Source organism: Terrapene carolina, unplaced genomic scaffold (genome assembly GCF_002925995.2).
Source record: "Terrapene carolina triunguis isolate 2854851 unplaced genomic scaffold, T_m_triunguis-2.0 Scaffold132, whole genome shotgun sequence".
NCBI classification, from domain to species: Eukaryota; Metazoa; Chordata; order Testudines; family Emydidae; genus Terrapene; species Terrapene triunguis.
Window position 1 is genome coordinate 5,831,168 of NW_020664483.1, and position 23,937 is coordinate 5,855,104.

Consider the following 23,937-nt stretch of genomic DNA (forward strand, 5'->3'; position numbering starts at 1 on the left):
GCCCCCGCCGCCCCCTGGCGCTCACAGCCCCCCTCCCCCACAGACCCTCTGGGCGCCCACCGACCCCCTCCCCCACAGGGCCCCCACAGACCCCTGGGCGCCCACCGACCCCCTACCCTCACAGACCCCCGCCGCCCTCTGGCGCCCACCGACCCCCACCACACCCTGGGCCCCCACAGGTCCCCGACCCCCCGCCACCCCCGGGCGCCCACCGATCTCCTCCCCCCACAGACCCCCTGCTACCTTCTGGGCCCCCACAGACCCCCTGCTACCCTCTGGGCGCTCACTGACCCCCTCCCCCCTGCTACCTCCTGGGTGCTCACTGACCCCCTTCCCCCACAGCCCCCCCGCCGCCCCCTGGGCCCCCACAGACCTCTGCCCCCCACAGACCCCCACCGCCCCCTGGCACTCACAGCCCCCCTCCCCCACAGCTCCCGCCCCACCGCTGCCCCCATGGCCCCCACCGACCACCAACCCCCTGCCGCCCCCTGGTCCCCCACCAACCCCCTTTGCCCCTGACCTCCCCCGCCCCCTGGGCCCCCCCCGATCCCCTTCCCCCCCGCTGCCCCTTGGGCGCCCACCGATCCCCTCTCCCCCCCCCCCAACAGACCCCCGGCGCACGCTGGGCGCCCACTGACCCCCACACCCCCGACGCCCCCTGGGCGCCCACAGACCCTGTCCCCCTGCCGCCCCCTGGGCACCCACAGACCTCCTCCCCCCACAGACTCTCACACACACACCGGGTTCAGGGGGAGCACCATAGAGCCCCTCCACCCCCTGGGTGCCAACAGCCCCCCTCACTCCCCACAGACCCCCTCTGGGTGCAGGGGAAACCCCACAGACCGCTGCTCCCCACAGACCCCTGTGGCCCACTGGGCTCAGGGGGAGCCTCCCAAGTGTTTCCTTCCCCAGGGGTTTGGGGATGAGATGCTTCCCTATGGACAACTCCCCCTGAGATTGTGAGGCCTACAGACATTTCCTCCCCAGGGAGTGGGGCTAAGGGTTATCCCTACAGATACTCCGAACACAATGTGAGGGTGGAGGCGCTGGATCCCAGAGACACCCCTTTACAGAGGTGCAAAGTACTCCACTTAGAAAGGAACAATCAGTTGCACACATACAAAATGGGAAATGACTGCCTAGGAAGGAGTATCGCGGAAAGGGATCTGGGGGTCATAGTGGATCACAAGCTAAATAGGAGTCAACAGTGTAACACTGTTGCAAAAAAAGCAAACATCCTTCTGGGATGTATTAGCAGGAGTATTGTAGGCAAGACGCGAGAAGTAATTCTTCCGCTCTTCTCCACTCTACTCTGCGCTGATTAGGCTTCAACTGGAGTATTGTGTCCAGTTCTGGGCGCCACATTTCAGGAAAGATGTGGACAAATTGGAGAAAGTCCAGAGAAGAGCAACAAAAATGATTAAAGGTCTAGAAAACATGACCTCTGAGGGAAGATTGAAAAAATTGGGTTTGTTTAGTCCGGAGAAGAGAAAACTGAGAGGGGACATGATAGCAGTTTTCAAGTACATAAAAGGTTGTTACAAGAAGGAGGGAGAAAAATTGTTGTTCTTAACCTCTGAGGATAGGACAAGAAGCAATGAGTTTAAATTGCAGCAAGGGCGGTTTAGGTTGGACATTAGGAAAAACTTCCTGTCAGAATGGTTACGCACTGGAATAAATTGCCTAGGGAAGTTGTGAAATCTCCATCATTGGGGATTTTTAAGAGGAGGTTGGACAAACACCTGGCAGGGTTGGTCTAGATCAGGGGTGGGCAAACTTTTTGGCCCGAGGGCCACATGGGTCATGCAGGAGTCTGGCCTGTTGGCCAAGCTTCCATGAGTATCAGCCTGATAACTTCAGTGTTTTCCTGACCCCATTCCTCCAGCACTGTTAGCTGGGCTTCACATGCTCGCTTTATCTGTCATCTAAACTTGGTGCCACTGTTCTGTTCCAGTGGCCATTCTACTGTGCCTCACAGATTATAATGGTCACTTTAGCCATACTGGATTATGCCTGACAAAACTGGCTTTCTGTCTTTTGTTTTGTGAGGCAGTTCTGCCTCTAGACCAGGGGTTCTCAAACTGGGGAGCGTGGAATGTATTCCCGGGGGCGGCATGAGATGTTTTTTTGGTTGGGGGGGGAGGGAGGAGAAAGACTTGTTGCGCACATTTTACCCACAGCAATGCGTAACTAGCAAAACGGATTCCTCCAGACACCATAGGTCCTCAGATGGTGCTGTGCTTTATGACGGATTTTTGTTTAAGCTTGCATAGTATCATACAAAGTCGTTGCCATCTGTACGTTAATCTGTTTGCTACGACGCAGTGTGCACATTTAATTGTACACGTGGACCACAATCACACTTTTGCTTTTTCTCTTATTACAATGGGTCGTTGGCTCAAAAAATAACCAACGCAAGTGAAAAACAGAAGCCGAAACTGATTCAAGTGAAACACCGCCACTGCATATGTTGGTATATGTACTTGTGTGACAGGGGTGGGGCGTAAACTACTACAGACAAAGAAGGGGGGGGTGATCAAATAAGTTTGAAAACCACTGCTCTAGACAGTGGCACTTTAGCATGGCATGTGACTTGGATAACAGAGAGCTTGCTGTACGTGAGCACATGGTCTACAGTCCTACAAGCCGTTCCATGTGGGCAGACTCCCTGTGCCCACACAGCAGTTTGCAGGCTTCAGTGACATAACATCTTTTTTAGGCGAAATATATATGGATGTTTCTATTGGCACAGATATGTGCTTGAAGCAGAGAATGCTGCTAGCAGTTTGAACAAGAGTTTGTCACCCACTGGAAGTGAAAGCCTTTCATTGCACTATGTACTTTATTGAATATGTTAAATTACTGTTTCCTGTTTGAACAAATTCCAATAGAGTGGAAGACCAGCGTTACAAAAACGAGTGCATTCTGCACCTTGATGGTAGTTCTTAGTTCTATTATTACAGCTTTATGGAGAGTGTGGGTTATATGTTTTAGAATGTTAGTATAATACACTGGTTTAATGATTTGGATAGTCTCTCTCTTGGGGCTGACTCTTGGAAACTAATAGCTTGGGTATACAGTTTAAGGCGTTCCCTAGCTCAAGTGGAAGAGGCTGGTGACTTTGATTCTGAAGATTCTGGGTTTACTCTCTGCTGATGACCATTGGTGTCTGTACACAGACAGTTTGTAATAATAGCTTTTTCAACTTTTGGTAGTTTGTTCAATCAATAAACAAGTGGCTAATTATAAAGTAATACAGGAAGTATTGTAACATGTAAAGTGGTTAAAGGCTTGTACCTCTACTGAAAAACATTAACTTCCAAACTATGCTAATATCAAATGCTTTATCAATTAATGGATCTTTGCTTAATTAACCCCAAAATATATAGTCTGAGATGAGAGGGAAGAGAAAACGTGTCTGGGATAAATAAAGAGAAATGGAAGTTGTGTTTAGCCATCCAAGCTCCATCATTCATGCTTGGTAAAAGATGTCAATCTACAGTAGGCCTTGCAAGAGGCAAGCCAATCATAAGAACATAAGAGCTGTCATAGTGGGTCAGACCATGGTCCATAACCCTGTTATTTTAGAAGTGTTTTCCCAACTTGTGGAGATAAATAATTAGCCCTGCTGTTTTATAATCTCATTGACTTTTGTGTTTTGAGAACTCATATTTTCATTTCATCCAACTTTTGTTTAAAATACCTTTTTGTTTACCCTAAAAACCTATTCTCAGGAATTATTCTGTTTGGGATTGTAAGTGTGCTTTTGTTATGCACCTTGCATTTCTTTTGACCCTTCTTTTGTTCACTTAGTCTTTATTACATTTTAGAATCCTATTAGATTGAACTCTAAACTTTTCTAGCATCTTAGTTCTGATTTCTCAAGGAGTGAATCTGCCAAAATGATGATTGAGACTTGAAATAGAAGTTAACTTTTGAAAAATCTAATTACTTTCTATGAACGGCTGCTAGCTTATTTCTAAATAGAAATGAGACACAGCTAATCTAGTCTGTGCTTTCAGAAAAGTGCTATTGAAAAATCTGGCCACTTTATTAAGGTGCCGGAATGGGAGTTGGGCTTTTAAGTTTTATTGGTTTCTCCATGATAGGCAACTAACATGTGATGTTGTTAACAGCTGTTTGCAGAAAGAAGAAAGATGGAAAGTAATGCAGTTTTGCTAGAATCAAAGTCCTCGCCGATAAATCTTCTGAACGAAATGCATCAGCTGCGTCTTCTGGGCCATCTTTGTGATGTAACGGTTAGCGTGGAGTATCAAGGTGTCAGGGGAGAGTTTGTTGCTCACAAAGCTGTATTGGCAGCAACAAGCAAGTTCTTCAAGGAGGTGTTTCTTAATGAGAAGAGCATGGATAGCTCAAGGACAAATGTGTTCTTGAATGAGGTCCAGGTAGCTGATTTTGCTTCATTTCTTGAGTTTGTCTATACTGCCAAGGTAGAAGTGGAGGAAGACCGAGTGCAACGTATGCTGGAAATAGCCGAAAAGCTTAAGTGCTTGGACCTGTCTGAAACCTGTTTTCAGCTGAAGAAGCAGATGCTTGAATCAGTGTTGTTGGAGTTGCAAAATTTCTCTGAATCGCAGGATGCTGAGGACGACAGTGGTACCCAATCAAATGCTTTAGTTGAGTTGAAGACAATTGTTGTGGCGGAAGGTGACCGTACAGGCTGTCCTCCTGATTCTCCCAATTCCCCCATGGAAAGACCCAGCAATGGAGTGTCTCCTGAGAGGCCAACTGCCAAATCAAAAGAGAAGGTTGACAAGAAAAAAGAAACCATGAAGCCTCCCTATGCCAAAATCAGAAGGGCCAGTGGGAGGCTGGCTGGGAGGAAAGTATTTGTAGAAATCCCCAAAAAGAAGTACACAAGGCGGTTGAGAGAGCAACAGAAGAATGCTGAGGATGCTACTGAAGAGAACAAGTTCCCGAAAGACCAAATCCTGCATGATGTGGAGAAGGAAGAGGGGCAAGTGGAAAACAGTGTGAAGCCTGAGAATGAAGAGTGCAATGGCAACTTTGAATTAGAAGACAACTTTAAAAAATCAGAGGAGGATAAGAAGAAACGAGGTGGCAATTTCAAATGCAGCACCTGCAAGAAGGAATTCTTGTACGAGAAGAGCTTCCTCAAGCACATAAAGCACAGTCATGGCATTGCGGCTGAAATCATTTACCGGTGTGAAACCTGCAGTCAGACCTTTGCCAACCGGTGCAATTTAAAAAGCCACCAACGCCACGTCCACACCAGTGAGCGCCACTTCCCTTGTGAACTCTGTGGTAAGAAGTTCAAGAGGAAGAAGGACGTCAAGAGGCACATTCTTCAGGTTCATGAGGGTGGTGGGGAGCGTCATCAGTGCCAACAGTGTGGAAAGGGTTTGAGCTCCAAAACTGCTTTGAGGCTTCATGAAAGGACGCATACAGGCGACAAGCCTTATGGGTGCACAGAGTGTGAGGCTAAATTTTCTCAGCCTTCTGCACTTAAAACACACATGAGGTATGAACAGACTTAACTGGCCTTGTTAGATTCTGGTGGGAAAGGTAAAATCCACTGAAAGACATCCTGAACCCTCAAGTAGAGTGAGGATTTAAAAGGAGACTGACTGGAGGGTTTCAATATATCCCCTTCCAAAGTGTTTTCTTTCTAATTAGGGGAGCACTGTCATTTAATCTAAGCCCAAAGTATAGGTTTAGGCCCCGATCCAGCAAACACTTAAGCACATAAGTTTACTCCTGTGAGTAGTTCCATTGAAATCAGTTGGACTGCTCTCATAAGTAAAACTACACACATGCTAGATTGTTTGCGGGTTTGGGGCCTTATGTTTTTTTGAACTGAATTAAGAAACACTAAAATTAATAGTAAAATGTTATGCAGTGGGAATGAAAACCTTTTAAAAAATGTCAATATCCCCAGTGGTGTGTGTAACCCAAATAAAACAAGGACCAGGATGCTGCAAAAATACCCAAGAAGTGAAATTGACTAGAAACAGACCAATCTGGTGTCACTGTCAGCGAATTAAGTGCGGAAAGTAGAAACACAGCAGGAATGATGGGTAATAAAGCTTAATATTTATATAGCACTTAGAAAATGAGAACATTGTGCCTTTTCACATGGGACCCGTGAAGTCCGTGTGAGTTGTGTGTCTGTGAAGGCAAATTTGGCTCACTTGGGGCTTGAGACTGCAAGTTGATGAGCTACTGTGGCCCTGATGCTGCAAAGCACTTAAGCATGTGCTTAAAGGGAACTACTTGTTCTTAAAGTTAAGTACATGTGTAAGTGTTTTGTAGGATTGGGGCCAATGCCTTGTAGAATCAACCCCTCGCTAACCCTCAGAGCACACTCTGAGGTAGGGTAAGCGTGGGGAAACTGAGGTAGATGGTGCATTCCCCAAAATGTCACTTCCAGAGCTGGAACTAGAACTCTGGAATGTTCTGACATCACTAGGCCACTCTCTCCTCTGAGGTATGAAGTTCATTAGATCTTAGTCTCTTAATCTAAATGTACACCTCTACCCCGATATAACGCTGTCCTCGGGAGCCAAAAAATCTTACCGCGTTAGAGGTGAAACCGCGTTATATCGAACTTGCTTTGATCCACCGGAGCGCTGCTTTACCGCGTTATATCCGAATTCGTGTTATATCGGGGTAGAGGTGTACTACATACAGACAGGATGCTTTCTGTCATTATAGTCCCATTGAAATCAATGAGATTTCACATGATAGTAAACACTATGCCCCATAGTAAGCATTTGCAGGATTGGGTCCTAAAATGTTATTACCAACACAGATATAGATTTTTTATTTTTTTTTTTTTTTTTTTAGCATCACTCTTTAAAGTGTTGTGGCCACTTGACACTGAAAATCATTCACTAGTCAGGAAAATGAATGAGATTCCCCCTCTACCTGGTACCAGTATGAAGGGACAATAAGGATGCTCTCTCTGATGAGTTTATTGTTTAAGCATTGAGAAGGTGCTCAGCATTGTACGTGTCATGCATATCAAGACAGTCTCTGTCCTGAGAGCTTATCCTCTAGAAGACAGACCTAGAAAGACAAGACGCTTGGGAGGCCCAGAGGAAGGAGCCACTCAGATAATTACCTAATGTTTTCATTTTAATTTTTACATATAATCACCCCTGCTAATATTTAACTGAGAACTGATCACCTGGTATTTTTGTTCCTGCAGAACTAGTCAAAGGAGTCAAGTAAATCAAGTGTGAAGTTCATGTGTAGGCAGGAAGTTAAAGGTAGATGCAACTGAAGTGCAATTCTAGACCCTGATCCTGCAAGCTGCTCTGCATGGACACTGGACTTCACCCATGCAGATCTCGTTGCAGGACTGAAGCTATAATAAGGAAAATGACTGTATAAAAATGCAGTGTAGTTGTAGCCATGTCGGTCCCAGGATATAGAGAGACAAGGTGGGTGAGGTAATGTCTTTTATTGGACCAACTTCTGTTGGGGAGAGAGACAAGCTTATATAAAAATGGCATTTTCCTGTTCTGCTCCCTGTGTGTCTTCAGTCTGAGCCATAACCACTTACTTTACTTTGTAGGCCTGACAACCCTGCAGAGCCAGCACACCTAGGGAACAGCAAACCAAACTCTGTTCTGGCCCAGTAATCATTTAAAAAGAATTGTTAGCCAAGTTCTGATTGCAGAAGATGTTGGTGATGATATCAGAACCATAAAGATTACTGCTTGACTTTCAGATTCCAGCTGGAATTTAAAAAAACAGTTTATATTTTTATTACAATTAGGTAACCCTCTATAGCTTTCCCTCTCCATTTTTGTATTTGAAGTGTGTAAAAATTCAGTAGAGATTTTTAAGCTTACCAAAAACTTCTTTGGCTCAAATATTTCTGGATCCTGATCCCAAATTCTGGAATGTGATAGTCAGGCACAGCACTCTGCTTGTGTGGATCACAGCTCAGAATCGCGGCTCAATTAGGAAATCTTAGAAAGACAATTAGCACTGAACTCCACAATGCCAATTTTTTTAGTCACATTTCAGAGGATGACCATACAGTAAAAGTGACTAGTAATGTACTGTAGAGGAGAAAGAACCTTTTAGCTTAATGGTATTTTTTCATTTCAGAATCCACACTGGTGAGAAACCTTTTGTCTGTGAGGAATGTGGTGCAAGATTCACACAGAATCACATGCTTATATATCATAAAAGGTGTCATACAGGCAAGTTTCTTCTTTTGTCACCCTCCCCAAGTTAAAGGGGCATTAGGTGCAAAACTTATGTTATTTGGAACCTAGCTGCTGTTGCAGTTTGTGTTTGTGACATTATGTGACATATGTTTGTGACATTTAAAGTACGGGAGGGAAGGGGCAGGGAGAGAGATCATGATTTTGTGAATAGTTGTCTTTACCCAGGTTGCTAGGTTTAAGGAAATGTACAAAAAAGAGTTAATTTTAATTAGCATTTCCTAAAGAAAAAACCAACACAAGACTTCAATAAAACACCAGCTGTATAAATAATTGCAGCCATCTGGATACTGAGTAGATCAGGAGCTCCAGTGTGAAGCACAAGTATATTTTTGTTGCATATTCTGCTTTTCTGTATAGGCGTTAGAGCATTTTTGAGAGAGACGGTGCGGGGGGGGGGAATCTTCAAAGCTTCACCCGTAACATTTTCAGAATTTACTGCTGTAAAAACAAGTTTTTAAATGTGCCCTTATCAGAAATATTGCAGAATGCCACACCTTCCCTTCATCACAGCTTTACTGTCATTTAGTTTAATGAACTAATACTGGTCTTCAAAATGCTTTTAAAAGGAGCTCCAAAGCCCCCGATAAACCCAACTATTTGCTGTGAATGGCAGTAAAAAGGTCTTTTTTGTTTTTGTTTACAAAGGGCTCATTCATAGACACCTTTGCACAGTCTGCATTTTGCTCTCTTATTTCCCTGTGTGGTCTTTGCTTGTGGGCGGGCAGTGGGTAGAAGTGGGCAAAGCCTATTAAAGGGAATAAAAGTTTCCCATGGGCTTCAATGGACTTTGGATCATGGGTAGCTGGAAACTGCTTTGGAAATTCAGTCCCATTGTTAGTAAGGCTTTATCCTAATTATTAAAGCTAAATATGAACTCACGTTCTGGGCAAACATGCAGCAATTAACCTAAGAAACATAATTTTAAAAGTGGCTTATTTTAACCTGTAATTACCTACTTCATACACTTGCGATTAAAATCACATATGCGGGATTGACATTGTACCACCAGACTTCAGTCATGTGTGGGGAATTTCTTCTTTTCCTTTTGCATTTCTTACCCAAACGTGTTAGAAATCTCTCCATCCCCCCTGCTCATGGACTCTTCTGCCATGAACAACTGTGAGCTGGCAGAAAATGTAAAACCAGTGACATGTTAACACAGGGAAACTTGCTTTAAGCAACAACTGAACGTCGGCTAATTAATGGAGTGGCCTTCTAATAAGCGTGAGCAGGACTCTGTTCAGTATGGGCCTGAGCCAAAGGCCACTAAGTTAGTGGAACGACTCCAACTAACTGAAGACTTCAGTGGGCTTTTGTTCAGGCCCTACATTTGGGGATATTTTGGTGTGCTCTGAGACGGGAGGTTCCTTCTGAGAGTGGTGCCTCGTACAGCTTTCTCAAACAGGCATATTCCGTACCTGATAACGCAGCTCTTCCTCCCCTGAGCTAGGCCCACTGAAATCCCTTTTGACATTGACCTCTGTTTAGTTTGTATATAATAGCTCGGTGTTTGCATGTGATGCCTAATGACGTTCTAAAACATTCCTTTGTTTTTTCCTTCTCCAATTCACCCTTGCTGTAGGGGAAAGGCCTTTTATGTGTGAAACATGTGGGAAGAGCTTTGCCTCTAAGGAGTACTTGAAACACCATAATAGAATACATACCGGATCCAAGCCGTTTAAATGTGAAGTTTGCTTCAGAACATTTGCACAGAGGAATTCGCTTTACCAGCATATTAAAGTTCACACGGGTAGGAAACATTTGTTTGGAAAGTAAAGTGCATAGGATAGTAAAGTGTATCTATAGGTCTAAGTCTTAGGACTGTTTAATGTTGAGGGACTCCTTTAACCAAGAACTTTTATTACTTGTAAAAGTACTCACCCTTTGTAGAACTCTTAAAACTATTTTTAACCAGTGGTGGTGGTTCCTCCATTCCTTTCCTCTTACCCCGTCCTCCAAAAATGTGTTCTCCCGCTGATTGTATAGCAGCAATTAACTAGCAAGCATTTCACAGAGCTGTGCTGATACCTCGTTACCGATGCTGATGCCACATAACACGCAGAGAAGTTTATTAGTAAATAAAGAGCCGTATCCACTTTAGCTCCATTCAAAACACAGCAAAGAGCAATGTTGTCTTTGCAGACTTGTCCTCCCACCCACCTTTCCTGCCGGCTTCCTCTTCCCAGTTTGTGTTTAACTCTGCCTGTACCTTGTTCTCTGTCAGTAGAAGCAAAATGGCCATGGGCACAATTGCATCTCTGCTCAGACGCAGCCTTGCTTTCCTACTGGTTCCACCTGAACCATGCAACTCTAGTCAGTGTCAGGCTGCTGCCAGAGTCTCCAAGCAAACACTGTCTACTGCCTTTGCTGATTGTGTCCTCGACATTGTCTTTGACTCTACACTCTCCTTCGCCCATATCTTTTATAGCAATCGAGCTGTCTATATGGCTTCCTCCATAACTTCACCTGTATCTATATCAGCCTCAGTTCTACCCCTGCTGAAATCTTCATCCATGTCTTTATCTCCTCTTTTGTCTGGTGGAGTGCGGCTTAGTTTTCAACACTGCAGCATGGGGCGAATGTTTCTGTCTAGCTTTGCTCATGTACAAAGTGCAGCCTACACTATAACCATCTAGTTGCTTTCCACTGCAAAGCCAGCTTAATATTGTCCATAGTTATAAAATTCTCTCTAGACTATCTTCAGCTAGCTCGAAGTCACTGTCTACTTTCCTCCCCTCAGCTTGTCTAGCACTGATCTCTTCTCTGTCCCTGCACACAATCCTACCATTGATGCTAGAGCCTTCTCCCCTATATTGCCTGCCATCTGCAATACCAACCTTGTCTCTCTCTGTCTCATCACATTTGCATCTATTTTCAAATCTTCTGAAACCCCTACTTTCTTTCCCTGTGCTGTCATTTAACCCTGTGGCTGTATCACAAAATGCTTTACTAGGGTAAATAATAAATCATGGGTGAAAGACACTTTAGACTAAAGTGCATTTTACCTGCTGAATGGTATTGTGATCTGCTTTGGTAGATTTACAGAGAGAAACCAGAGGGTGTAATAAATCCCAGAATTTCTGCCCTAGGTAAATATGAAAACTCCTGTATTTCAGGCCAAAGCTCAGCTGATGTAAGTGCTCTGTTGGCTTCAATAGAGCTAAACCGATTTACTCTAGCAGAGGATCTGCCCTGAAACTATAGAAATGATCTGTTTACCTTGGATGCATCAGTATAATTTTATGCAAATCTGAAATTCCCGCAAATGTATTTGCATGCTTTGCAAACATGCCTGTACTTGCCTAGTCAAATAAATGTGATACGAGGGCACGTTATGAGATTACCAAAGGAGCAGCACTCCAGGTACAGCTCAGAGGTCAGTCTAACCCTGTGTTCTGATTTCAGGTGAACGGCCCTATTGTTGTGATCAGTGTGGTAAGCAGTTCACACAGCTCAACGCATTGCAGCGCCATCATCGAATACACACGGGGGAGAAACCGTTCATGTGCAATGCGTGCGGGCGAACGTTCACGGACAAATCGACCTTGCGGCGGCACACTTCAGTAAGGACGGAGTCTTGCTCCAGACTCCACTGCTCATTCCAGTGGGCCTTATCTCGCCTTTCAGACATGCCCATGTAAAATGGGCCCGTTCTAGGAAAGGGCCTGTTGGCTTTAGAATACTTGAGTAAATGCATTGTCCCATTGAGGCCGACAGCTTTCCTGGGTTACAGTCAAATTAATCTCACTACTGGCAGCATAGCAAACACACAGCAGAAAGGACAGTTATTTTTCTCACTCTTTTGCTGACTCACCGTATGACCCTGATGCTGCCATTTCCCTGCGAAATGGGAGTGATCATACAGGGGGGCCGTGAGAGACTTCACTCATTGGGAAAGATACTTTGCTTTGCCAAGTTTACACTTGATGAAATGGAGCAAGGGAGCCCATCAGGGACCTGATTGGAGCTCCCTGATTTTCTACCTGGCCCTGGGACAAGCTAGAGCAGCATTGGGGCTGTTCTTTTCTGCGTCAACTTACAATAGCTCAGGCCTCTTCTCCCTGTCTCCAGAGAGATGCCATAGGAGTCCACTTTGCTGACTGTGTGCCTGCTTCCAAATCCCCGTGGAGGATATAGCAAGTCCCCCTCCTTTTGACACTGCCTGAGCCGTATAAAAGCCGGGGAGCAGAGCACAGAATCTGCCCCATTATTTGTAAACATTTTTAGATCCTTGGCTGGAAGCTTCTGTCGAAAGGCAAAGTGTTGTCATTCTAAACTGCAAGTGCTGAAAATGTATTGTGTTTGTTTTTAGATACATGATAAGAATACACCCTGGAAGTCCTTCCTGGTTATTGTTGAAGGAGTGTCGAAGAACGATGAAGGTCACAAGACAGAGCTTCCTGATGAAGAGTATCATGTGTCACCTAAAATAACAGACAAGTTGCTGTCTTTTTCTGAACATGGCCACTATCAAAACTTGACTGCTGTCCCAGGGAGTGTGACTGCACTGCACGACAACAGTTCTACCATCGTGACAGACTGCAAATCGGATGGGACTGTGGGACCCCAAGAAGCCCTCATAGCTACCACCTTAAGTGAGCTTACGGTACTACATACACAGACAGATGCTATTCAGCCACAGCTCCATGCTCTGGTGAATATGGAATAATTTGGTATTTTTCACCAACCCAGCCTAGGCCATACCTCTAATAACTTCTGACTTTGCCAGTAACCTAGTGATGTAATTAGGAGAAAGCATTGACCCGAAAGGAAGAGGGACTAGTTGTGGATGACATTCACGGCGTTTATCTCCTCCTCACCCTTAAAACACCACAAATCAGTAATCTTCAATTTGCATAGTCTAGCGGTAGCTCCTTTTCCCGGCTGATAGTTATTATTCTACTTTCTTCATTTCTTGATTTTTCTGTACCCTTTGTTATGAACATGTGAAATAATACAATCACTTCAGAGAGCAGTTAACCTCAAGCAGAGCATATGAAGACCTGCCATTGTTTTAATCTCTGGAAATCTGACCAGGCAGTCTCCTCTTCGCTACCCTTCCTGCAAAGGTGTGGTAAGCCCTTCTTCCTTTTGTTCAGATGGCTTGAGTGCAGCTCCCTTAGAAAGGAGGGTGTGTGGGTTTTTTGTTTTGTTTCCAATTCGATTCCACAACATGTGTGAACAAATAGAAATACTGTGTTGTTTCTGGGCCTAACAGTTAATGGAATTAAATACACTTTCCTAGTAAAAGTTCATAAGTAGAAAATAAAATTCTGTTAAATTTCATTTCAGGAAGTGTTTTAATCTTGGCTTTGCCAAAGATTCAAGCAGAATCATTTTAGTATTTGGAAAAACCAATGGGAGCAAGCGTGGGAAACGCATGGAGTTACATTCCAATAGTTTTTATTTTTCTGTTATAAAATAGCTCATATACTGTTATGGAACGCACTCCAATAAGAAGTGTCAGTTGTGAATTAGCAGGATTACTAATCTAGTGATTAAAATAACTCACTAAACAATAAAGGTAAATTACTGCTTCATTGTCACCAACTTTTACACTAAATTTGCACTCTTAAACTCTGATCTTGCAACTGGCTCTACTGGTGCAGATCTGTATTGAGTAATGTGGTTCCATTTGAGCACAGGGGTCTCTCCTGCTGGATTCATTTGTGGGATAGGGGCCTTGGGGTACAGGTGATAAGTGGGATACATTAAGGCCATTCAAGTAGTTTCAGGCTCCAAATTTTACTTTTGAAAAGTTTTTACGAAACTTGTAAAGAAAAACATCTTTGTGGTTATTTCAAGAAGCCTTTTCTAAGAGTCAGTGTTGGAAATGCAACCACTGCAGCTTTGGGCTAGTGCCTGGAAGTGCCCAACCTGAGGCAAATGCCAAAAATCAATGACATCAGTGCTGATGTTTATATTTTTAAAGCTTTTGTTTTCCTGATTAGAATGGTATTTAGTATCTGAGGTGAAAAATTTAGCAGGAAGATACTGACAATGTGCCTTTTTTAAATGTCAAGGAAGGTAGTGCTTGCTCCAAAATCCATTCAGGCAGTAGGAGTCTTCCCATTGACTTCAGTGGGTGTTTGGAGCAGGCTTTCTGGGTTGAATTCTGCAAGCTATGCCGCCATGAATGATCTGATTGTCAGTGGCACTTCTCATGGGTGTTGTGTTAACCTGGTAAGAGATTGCAGGATTAGACCTTTCTGTGGAACCCCCTTTCCCCTCACCTTCTACAAAAATCTGGTCAAGTTCAGGGTGTTAGTTTTTGTCCTAATCCTTGTTTTACAATGAGAATATCTTACAGGCAGTAAAGGGAACACAAGTGGGATGTCTCAGTACAACCAGTTTCTTTCCATTGCAAGGGGTTTCACTTTCCAAGTTAGTTTATTCTTAGTGAGGGAAAATGTATATCTTCATGTTCAGTTAACCTATCATTTACAATTTTTTCTTTATTTTGTGAGCAAATTATATGTGTTGGTGTGTTTCACTGAGCAGAGGCTGATTGGGTCAGTGAAGAAGGCTTGAGCCTGTTCCCGCTGATTTTAAGTGGAGCAGAATTAGCCCTATAGTTAAGAGTATTTTAAAATGAAGCTTTCAACAATTAAACATCTTAATCCCACTTGCCTTTTTTCAAAACCATTTTAGATCAGTACAATTGGTCAAGTTGATTAAAAAGTATCTTGCTACTAACAGAGCGATTAACTATTCCAAATCGGGCCAAATCTTCAGCTATGTCAGTTTATAGCAGCTGAGGATCTGCCCTTCTGATTTTTGCAGATAAGAAACCTTCACCAAAAAATGTAATAACTTTTTTTAAGCAGTTTGAGAAAAGCTTGCTGAAAGTTAAGCACAATCCATCACTATGGCCCACTCCTAAAAGACTTACTGGTAGGCAAAGCAATAAAAATAACCAAACTGTGGACCAGAGTTTTGGGGGTTTTTTTGAACCTTAAAGGAGCTTTTGATGTTACCTTTGACCCCTAGCTTAATCCGGGAAAAGGGTTTAAAAAAATAGCTTTCCAGGAGGTTATATTTGACATATTTATTCAAACATTGTGTTCCTTGAGAGTGTTGAAGTTCAAATGATTCCTAATGACCAATGTACAGTGTAGATATATTTAAATCCTGAGTATTAGTATCTGTAGACAAAGGAAATTTTTGTATTCCATGAATGTATGGAAGTGAGTAACCTGTACGAACTATTAAATCCTCTTAAAATATTGAACTAGTACTGCCCTTTTTGTAAGTGACTTGCTTGGAGTACCAGATGTTCCTCTTCCCTGAGAACTATGCATTGTATATTGCAGAGATCTTATGATTACAGTAGCAGGCCCCTGGGTACTTTTGCATTAATTCTACAGAAGTTGCTACTGATCACCTGGTGCCTTAGGCCTAAATCATTCCATTGTTCGGTACTCTGTTTTGCTTCCATAGTGCTGATTAAAATTATTGCAGGAATGTTATAACATGCATCAGAAAACTCTACAGGACTCATTACTTATTTTCACAAGTGAACAAAGTCATAGTGTAAGCCTACAAGAACTTTAGTTGTACAGACTTATTTGTATTTAGGATAGCTGTTCTGTGCAAGGTGAAATTCAGTGCACAGCATTCTGAAGAGTTACACACTAAATATGCAGAATCTGGAACCACTTGCTGCAGAGCACTCTTTAAAGGAAAGGGGCTTTACTGTTAAAAATACAACTCCTATCAAACCAGGGAGTTTAAGTGTATACCAATAGCCATTCACCAGAGAAGAATGCATCACAATTACTTAATTTTTATTTTATTGATTCACACAAAACAATCTGTTCCTGCTAAGGCCATTTCATTATTAGTTTTCATAGTACAGATTCTTGACCCGGGGGGAGGAAAAATAACAGCCTGACAGATTTGCTCTATGATTTGAAAACTGATATATCACAGCTTACAACAAATACTTACATTACAGATGACATGCTGCTCTACAAAATCACCAAGGTTTGCATTTAGACAAAACTATTACATTATAGAGCGCATTAATAACAGATCACAGATTAGTACATAGAGTTCTGGTACATCAGCAATTTATGCATACTATCATAATTGTGCAAAAATACTGTTTGTAGGTCCTGGAAAAAATAAATTAACCACAAATGTAACCAGTGCCAAGTTGTGTTTTTAAACAAAAACTTTTCCACAATTTCTGTATTAACAAAATGTGCCTAGTGTGTGATGATACCTGTGTAGGATTTTCACTAAGCTTGGCTGAGCTGTGTTTTATCTGATCTCAAATTATATGTACTATGGCAAGACCAGATGTAATCAAGAACTATGTTATGAAACATGAAAAAACTAATGCCCCTCTACTAAACAAAGCTTGACATCTCATTTCTTCTTACACAAGTGCTTTTTCAAATATTTAGGACTACTGTAGCCTTTTGTTTTTCTAAACGTAACCATGCATCTATTTTCCTCTCTGTAGAGAGACAGCTGAGTCAGCACTCACGTGTGACAAATCCACCCCTGGAGCAACAGCTATGGTGACCTAACCCCCCTGTAGCTGCAGTTAGATCAACAGGAGAATGCTTTTATCAGCTTATGTACTAGTGCTCAGGGCCATGGTTTTCCTACAGTGACAGAAATAGCTGTAGGCTACATCCACACTATAGGATTATGTTGGCATATATCTGTTTAAAGAAAAGTCGGATTTGTTCAGGCATGGTTCCCTAGAGGGAGACCCAAGTCAGCCATTTCTAATGTGACCAGCCACTGTAAGCAAGTGTTAATCACACAAGTTGCAGCTTTTTAACTTTTCCTAACATATTTGAGTCTGTTGCTCATCAGAGCCAGCTCTTCCCGGTCCCCTTTTGGCCACACATCTCCATCGGACAAACCTAGCACGTTTTCCCTAAGATTTTCAAATTCTTGAGGAGGGAAAAACGATTTTATACAATTTCAATGATAACTCACTAGTGGTGTTCATTCCAGTTACAAGAGAAGTCACACTCACTACAGCGCACAAAGCCCTCCCTGGTTTAATTTCTAAATACATGTCTAGAAAACAATCAAATAGAAGAAAGTTTAAATTGATTGTTGATATGAGTCAAAACATCATCTTTCCTGGAATATATTATCTCATTTGGTCTCCTATCTGACATTTTCTGTAAACAAATGCTAGAAGTGTGCTGGCCTGCTAGGGTTACTATACATCCGGCAATAGTCATTCAATCCCATTTTATTAAGGAAAGCTAGCAGCACAAACCAAAAAAAAACATATTCGTAAAGATGACAAAAATGAAAGCCAGCTAGTACCCTGTTTGGAATGTGGGTTGGTCCATGCAGATTTGTGGCAGGTCTTTCCTCCAAAAGAGATCAAAGCCCAACCTAGGCCATAGATAGTAGCAGTACAGATACCAACTATGGGATACTAGTGTTTTCCTACTTTAGAGTATCCAATATTTATAAGGTCAAATGACTAGCAGCATTTATGCAAAATAAAGCTAGTAGCCTTTCATTATGTAAGCAGCACTGGTGATACAAGAATGAAATAATTCCTACAGCTTATTGGAACTGCACTGAAATATTACGCCATAACACTGAAACTGCATATGGTCATGAGCCTCACTGTCATACATATATTGAATATAGATAGCTTGTCTACGTCTCTCCATTGAAACTAGGAGCTACACACACACACAAACACAAACTGGGATTCACACACATTCTTCAAGATCATTTTTAATTTCTACATAGTTTTAAAACAAGTCCGCGCAAGCTGTTGTCCAACGGTGCTGAAGGAGGGTATCTTAGCTAAGATAAAGCCTAATTCAATAACTATTGACATACATACCATTGACACAGCTTTGCCAACAGCACAAAGGGAAGGAAATAGTGTTCTGGCATATACAAAAAACCTGCAGCAAAGACAATAGCAGGAACTTAGGTAAATGAAAAGTTAGAAAAATATATTATTACCTGTTAAAGTCATCTTAGGGCAGGAGAGATGGTATGCACAAAAAATAACGTAAGTGGAAAAATATATCCAAGAAAAAAAATAGAAGAAACTTACATTTCATATATAGTTCTTAAATAGAAAATACATGATAAGCTAGGTCCTATTTAATGAATGGTTTAGGGAGAAGGTAATTGAATATTATATGCAGACCCCTCACCGATGAAGATTAGTGTTTTTAGACCCAGGTCATTATGTATTTATTCATGCACACACGTATCTGTATAGTATATACACACACACATACACACTGTATCTAAAAATCACAAGCATTTCACTAGCATCATTAAAATAGCTCTATCATTTTAAAAACAAAAATCTACATGTCTCACTAAGGTCCATTAAAAACACAGAACTTTAGCAATACATTAGCATTAGATCTGAAAATATTGTGTGTACTGTATGTCATGGACAGATATTTACAAGCATGGATCAAAAGTGTTAAAGACAATGAGCTAGTAGAGAAATGGCGGCAAAAAAAAAAAGTTAAAAATGAAAGACTTTTGGCTCATCAGCTACCAAAAATAAAGATTTTTGCCACAAGCATTTCTTTCTCTGATCTCAAAAGTCTTGTGAATCCCTGTATTGCTCTCACATACGGAAGATCTGTCAGCAACACCTAGGAGTATCATTTCTTATCCATCCATGTCATCAAAAAGACACCAGGATACTAACAATACAGGTCATTTGGTTCATAAGCAACAAAATTAAGCTAGGTGTAGTGTCAAGTATCCCATAATGGTCCATGGCCATTACACAAAAACAGATTATTTAGGAGTTAGGCAACATGCCACATATACCACAAATAATTCACTTTAGGTCTCCATCACCATCTCCTTGAAGTGATTTTTTGATGCGAAGCAACATAGTCGTAAGCCACTGATCCAAGCGAGATATGGCATCAAATTCCTTAACCTAATTGGAAGGAAATTTAACACAGTTTAACAGAGGGCAAACGGGAATATTGCTATCACTACTCCTAGCAGTAAACTGTGCGCTACATTTCATTTGCGATTCATTTGTTTAAATTTCTGTTAGTTAAATATTCCTTAAACCACTAGTAAAGGGCTGAGCCAAAGCTCATTAAAGTCAGTGGGAATTTCAAACATCAAGCACAAAGAGGCCAGGATTGTTGGAAAAAGAAGGGAAGAGGAAGGAACTAGAGTGGGGAGTAAAGAGTCCTCAAAATGCAGTGATGACCAGTAGCGGAGCCCTGGTAATTTAGAAGAACCTCACCCAAGTTTTTTTTATATATTATTATACTTCAATGGGACTTAAGCGTGTGCTTCAGTGCTTTGCTGATGAGGGATGGTTTGCTGGATAGGGACCTTTAGACATTTTCAGCTGCTTTGTACTGCTGCAGTAGCCCAAGGCAGCCCATGCCCACTGGTGAATATGGTCTAGAGAAAAACTCTTGGGACCTGGTCGGCTACTGCACTGATTTCAGTGGCGTTACACTGTAAAACTGGAGTAACACAGTAGTGAATCAGGCCCTTAGATTGTAAACTCTTTCCATCAGTTCCTCATTTACACTAGGGCCTCTTTACACTGCTCTGTTTACCCTTCCAAAGTGGTGTGAAGTGGCTTCAGTGTACGTGGCAATCAGACCCTTTGCCTGTGTGTTTCGTACAGCACAGAGGATGCTGCCAGTGCTCAAAGAATAACAGTGCCCAGGAACGCTTGTGCAAGTAACTGAGCATGCAAAATTAGCATGCAAAAATGAAGACTTAGAGGGGGGCTCCTTTGAACTTTGGTCCCAGAATAGTCTGCCACAAATGGATCAGTGTACAACTTGACTACTTACTGCCTCAGTGTACGCTTCACAGTTTTGGTCCTCATGGGCTTCCAGCAGTTTCTAACAGAATTACAGTCAAGGGTTATACATTAATATTGAAAATGTATCACTTCAATTTACAGCAGACTCAGCACACGTTGTCTGGGTATTCTGTAACCCTGTGGTCTACAGATTATATCTAATGCTTTTCTCCATTAAGAAACCAAGAGAGATAATAAATATCCAATGCTTGCGCTTCACACAGAACGATGAACTCCTGAACCTGTTTAATCCAGCAATATACAGACAGTGTCTGATACTATCCAACAGGCCCTTTGGATCTATTGTTATAATATTTGCTTACACATAAATATCTACTTTCATTAAGATTATAATTTGTCTCTTTTAATTGCCTCCCCAGTTACACAAGTTGTGTACAATTCATGTGGGTGTTCTCTAATATATACAAATAATATGAACAGATTAACAGGATATGGTATGGGAAAGTGCCATTTTTTTTATTTTCCGACCAATAACTCAACTTTCAGTGCAACTGTATTTAACATCAGTTCTACTTACTTTCACTAGCTTGCACTCTCTCGAATCGGTGAATGCTGGGAACATTTCTTCATACTTCTCAAGAGCAAGCTGAAACAGAAGCTTGCTTTTCAGTTAAAATTACTAGAAAAAGCAACCATTAGGTTTCATCTAAATACAAGAGTTATTCTCATACTTATTGTCTTTGTTGCAGTGTATTAGGGTTAGGTTACATAAACAGCCTAACATAACAGATTCCGATAAAATCCCAAGAACACAAGGAAATTCAGATTTAAGGTCCAAACTTGGTCTTTGCCTAACTGGGAATGTGTCTAAAGTGTCGTAAGGGTGGAAGCAAAATAATGTGCTAGAAGGCTTATTTAAGTGTCAAACCCTGTCATTGCGACAGGTGATGCTCCTGCCCCAGCTAGTCACACAGCCTCTAAATAGGCTGTCCCCTTTCCACCTAAACTAACTTACATTTCTACTGGGGGGAAAAAAGAAGGTCACTGTTTGAGGGAGGATGCAGGAAAGGAGAGTTTGGATCTACGTTGAGAGAACTCCAAAAAAAGAGGTAATTTCCCTTTCTTCCCTGCAGATTTTAGGCGAAACTAGACACAACGGAGACTGCAGAGCTAAGGGATGCCTTCCGCAGTCCATGGGAGAAAGTACATGGTGCCTCTTAAGCAGAAGCCAGGCATGCTGTGGTCTGTTATTTTTTCAGCTTGAGCTATGACTTTAAAGGGCTCCGTTGCTTTCAATGTGTGTTGGATCAGGCCATGCAGGTGCAAGTCAGGTCATACATCCCTGGCCTGATCCAACACACACTGGAATCAACAGAACTATCCCGACTGACTTCAGCAGGTGCTGCACCAGAATGTTAATTACCTAACTGAGCCAGCAAGTCAGGGGCAGTACTTAGGTGCCTACAAAACAAAAAAGAGCAATTCAATTACAGGCAGGATGGAAGTCAGCCCCTGATCAACATGGGTAACAGAAACAGGCTTCCTTTTGGAGACGCTTAAATCGTGCCCTTTTTATGGGACTGTGCCCACATGATGATTGTTTTATTTTGAATAGTATGGCGCTAGACAGAGTTTATGGGCCTGATTTTAATACCCGCTTCCCTTTCTTTTGCAAATAATTGCTGGCACTATTTTGTGGATATGAATGTGGTCATCTGTGCCTCTGCTTGAACTGTGGTAGTTATATCTCTACATGCCTTTGTCTGCACCCAAAACTAAGGGTGCCTCCTATTGTTGGCAAGCATAAAAAGGAAATCTGGCTTTGAAAAACAGGGCCCGCCTCAGCAATGATTCCCATACAAAAATAAAAGTCAGTTGTTCTTTTCTAATAGGAATGCACGGCCGTAGCTCAGATCCTACGGTGAATGTTTAATAGTAATCACTGCATATCGAGAGAGAATGTATATTTCACCCCCAGACTGTGGAAATGGGAGATATTCAGTCACATTACTTATATTGCAAAATGTCATTTAAGTGATACTGTACATCCTAGGAGAACACACTAGAGGTCACTAACCTTAGCATTCAGCTCATCCACAATGAAGTGGCAGAGAGCAGCTTTAAAGAAATACTCTTTTGCACTGTACTTGAGCAAAGGATTATCCATGGTATTTGTTCCAACCTAGATATAAAAAGTGATAGTGACAGTCAGGTTATACGGTATCTTTTCTTTGTAAGACAAGAACTAAAAACCCCAAAGTGATCAAAATTACATGCAAGAGCTCACACATGTTTAACAGACTGGATTAAGCAACAGAGGGTCCTGTGGCACCTTTAAGACTAACAGAAGTATTGCAGCATAAGCTTTCATGGGTGAATGCCCACTTCATCAGACGCAAGCGGTCATTCACCCACGAAAGCTTATGCTCCAATACTTCTGTTAGTCTTAAAGGTGCCACAGGACCCTCTGTTGCTTTTTACAGATTCAGACTAACACGGCTACCCCTCTGATACCAGACTGGATTAAAAACATGCAACAAATACCAGATCCTAAGAAAAAGCAACGGCTCAACAGGTTTCATCTAGTACAACAAAATTCCAAAGTGAAACAAATCAGTCACAAATATTTGTATATATAAAATAATAAAGTGATGATTAAAGTTCCCACCTATTGTTGGTTGTAAAGACATATGTGTGCACACACCCCCATCTACCCTCTCAATGCAGCACATCAATGCTGTACAATATTTAGGAGAACGACCACCCAGAACAGAAAGGTAGTTCTCTCTGTTCCTCCAGGGCACTTAAGCACGTGCTTAGCTTTAAGCACAAACACTCCCCCTAAAGCCAATGGGCCTGCTCATGTGCTGAAGGGAGTTGGTGGACTGGGGACAAAGTGCTCAGCACCTTGCAGGATGGAGTCCTCACGGAAGAGGCGTGAGACTGCACGTGTGTGTGCACGTGTAGGATTTTAAAAGAGCGCTGATTCTGGGGAAAACCACACACTCTCCCTCTAAGTGGTGTTTTGTACACTGTGCTCCCGTCATCTTAGATGGAGTGCATCCCCGCTTTTCTGGCAGCCAATTGGAACCTAGCACCTCTTATAAAGCAGAATGCTGCTGGCAAAGGAAATCCACTCTAGCACCTCCACCAGGTTTGTCTGGCATTACAAACTGATGTTCTGGAGCATGTTACATAGCACTATACAGACACATAGAGGCCAAATCATGGCTGCCCTGCGCAGGATCAGTAGAAGAGGAAGGAGAGTGAAAGGAATTGGTTTCCTACCACTGCACGCCCATGCAGGAGGCAGACATCATTTGGATGGCTGCAGTCCTAGAATGCAGGAGGTTCTGTGCTGCCAGCAATATTCCAGACCCCAAAAGGGCCATATATGGACTGGGAAGAACATGGCTGTGGCTTCATGTCCCCTGCGCACTAGCTCTCGGCTGCTGAGTACTGCGGAGAGCAAAACCGCAGAGCAGATGCAGTAACTGTCACCAGTCAGCATCCCTGGAGGCATGATGTCTGCTTTTTCATGGCACAAGCATAAGACTCCAGCTACCCCTACGCTACAATAGTTTGCTTCCCCGCATCTTAATGTTTTAGGCCTGATTCAGCACGGTGCAGGGAGCCCTCAACTCCTATGGAAGTCAGCAGGAGTGGAGGATGCTCAGTAATTCTAGATCAGATGCCCACAGAGCTCTATTTATTGGGCACTGCTTCACAAGTACAGCCTCTCCCGAAGTGCCTCTGTTTGCCATTTGATGCAGACTAGGGAACAGTGATTTGCTTCTGTGATATCCTGTACAAGTTATTGGGTCCCTAAAGGGTTCAAAAGCAAAGAGCTGATTTAAAATACTCCCAGCCAAAAATCTTCATTACAACGCAATAGCTAAGTTTGCAAATCGGTATCAATGAAAACAAAACAGGACA

At 42.5% G+C, this 23,937-nt stretch overlaps 2 protein-coding genes across 4 annotated transcripts in view; one reads left to right on the forward strand and one right to left on the reverse strand.

Annotated features, from left to right (window-relative positions):
• Positions 1-23,937, forward strand: part of LOC112104279 (GDNF-inducible zinc finger protein 1-like) — a 32,102-nt gene that overhangs the window by 5,239 nt on the left and 2,926 nt on the right. The window contains exons 2-6 of one of the 2 annotated variants that reach the window (XR_002907898.2): positions 4,137-5,503; positions 8,104-8,198; positions 9,808-9,975; positions 11,631-11,788; positions 12,538-13,294. Coding sequence is in view for 1 of the 2 variants with exons in the window: in XM_024196498.2 (XP_024052266.1) it covers positions 4,158-5,503; positions 8,104-8,198; positions 9,808-9,975; positions 11,631-11,788; positions 12,538-12,894 (2,124 nt within the window). In the remaining variant the exon portion in view is untranslated. Of the gene's footprint in view, positions 1-4,136; positions 5,504-8,103; positions 8,199-9,807; positions 9,976-11,630; positions 11,789-12,537; positions 15,873-23,937 lie in introns of those variants that run through there. The other variant, XM_024196498.2, reaches the window with a different exon arrangement.
• Positions 16,716-23,937, reverse strand: part of NAPB (NSF attachment protein beta) — a 35,186-nt gene continuing 27,964 nt past the window's right edge. For both annotated transcript variants that reach the window (XM_026653118.2, XM_026653119.2), the window contains 4 exons: positions 22,079-22,183; positions 20,579-20,647; positions 20,030-20,080; positions 16,716-19,140 (listed from right to left, as the gene is read on the reverse strand). In XM_026653118.2, the coding sequence (XP_026508903.1) occupies positions 19,036-19,140; positions 20,030-20,080; positions 20,579-20,647; positions 22,079-22,183 (330 nt within the window). In that variant the 3' untranslated portion in view covers positions 16,716-19,035. The remainder of the gene's footprint in view (positions 19,141-20,029; positions 20,081-20,578; positions 20,648-22,078; positions 22,184-23,937) is intronic.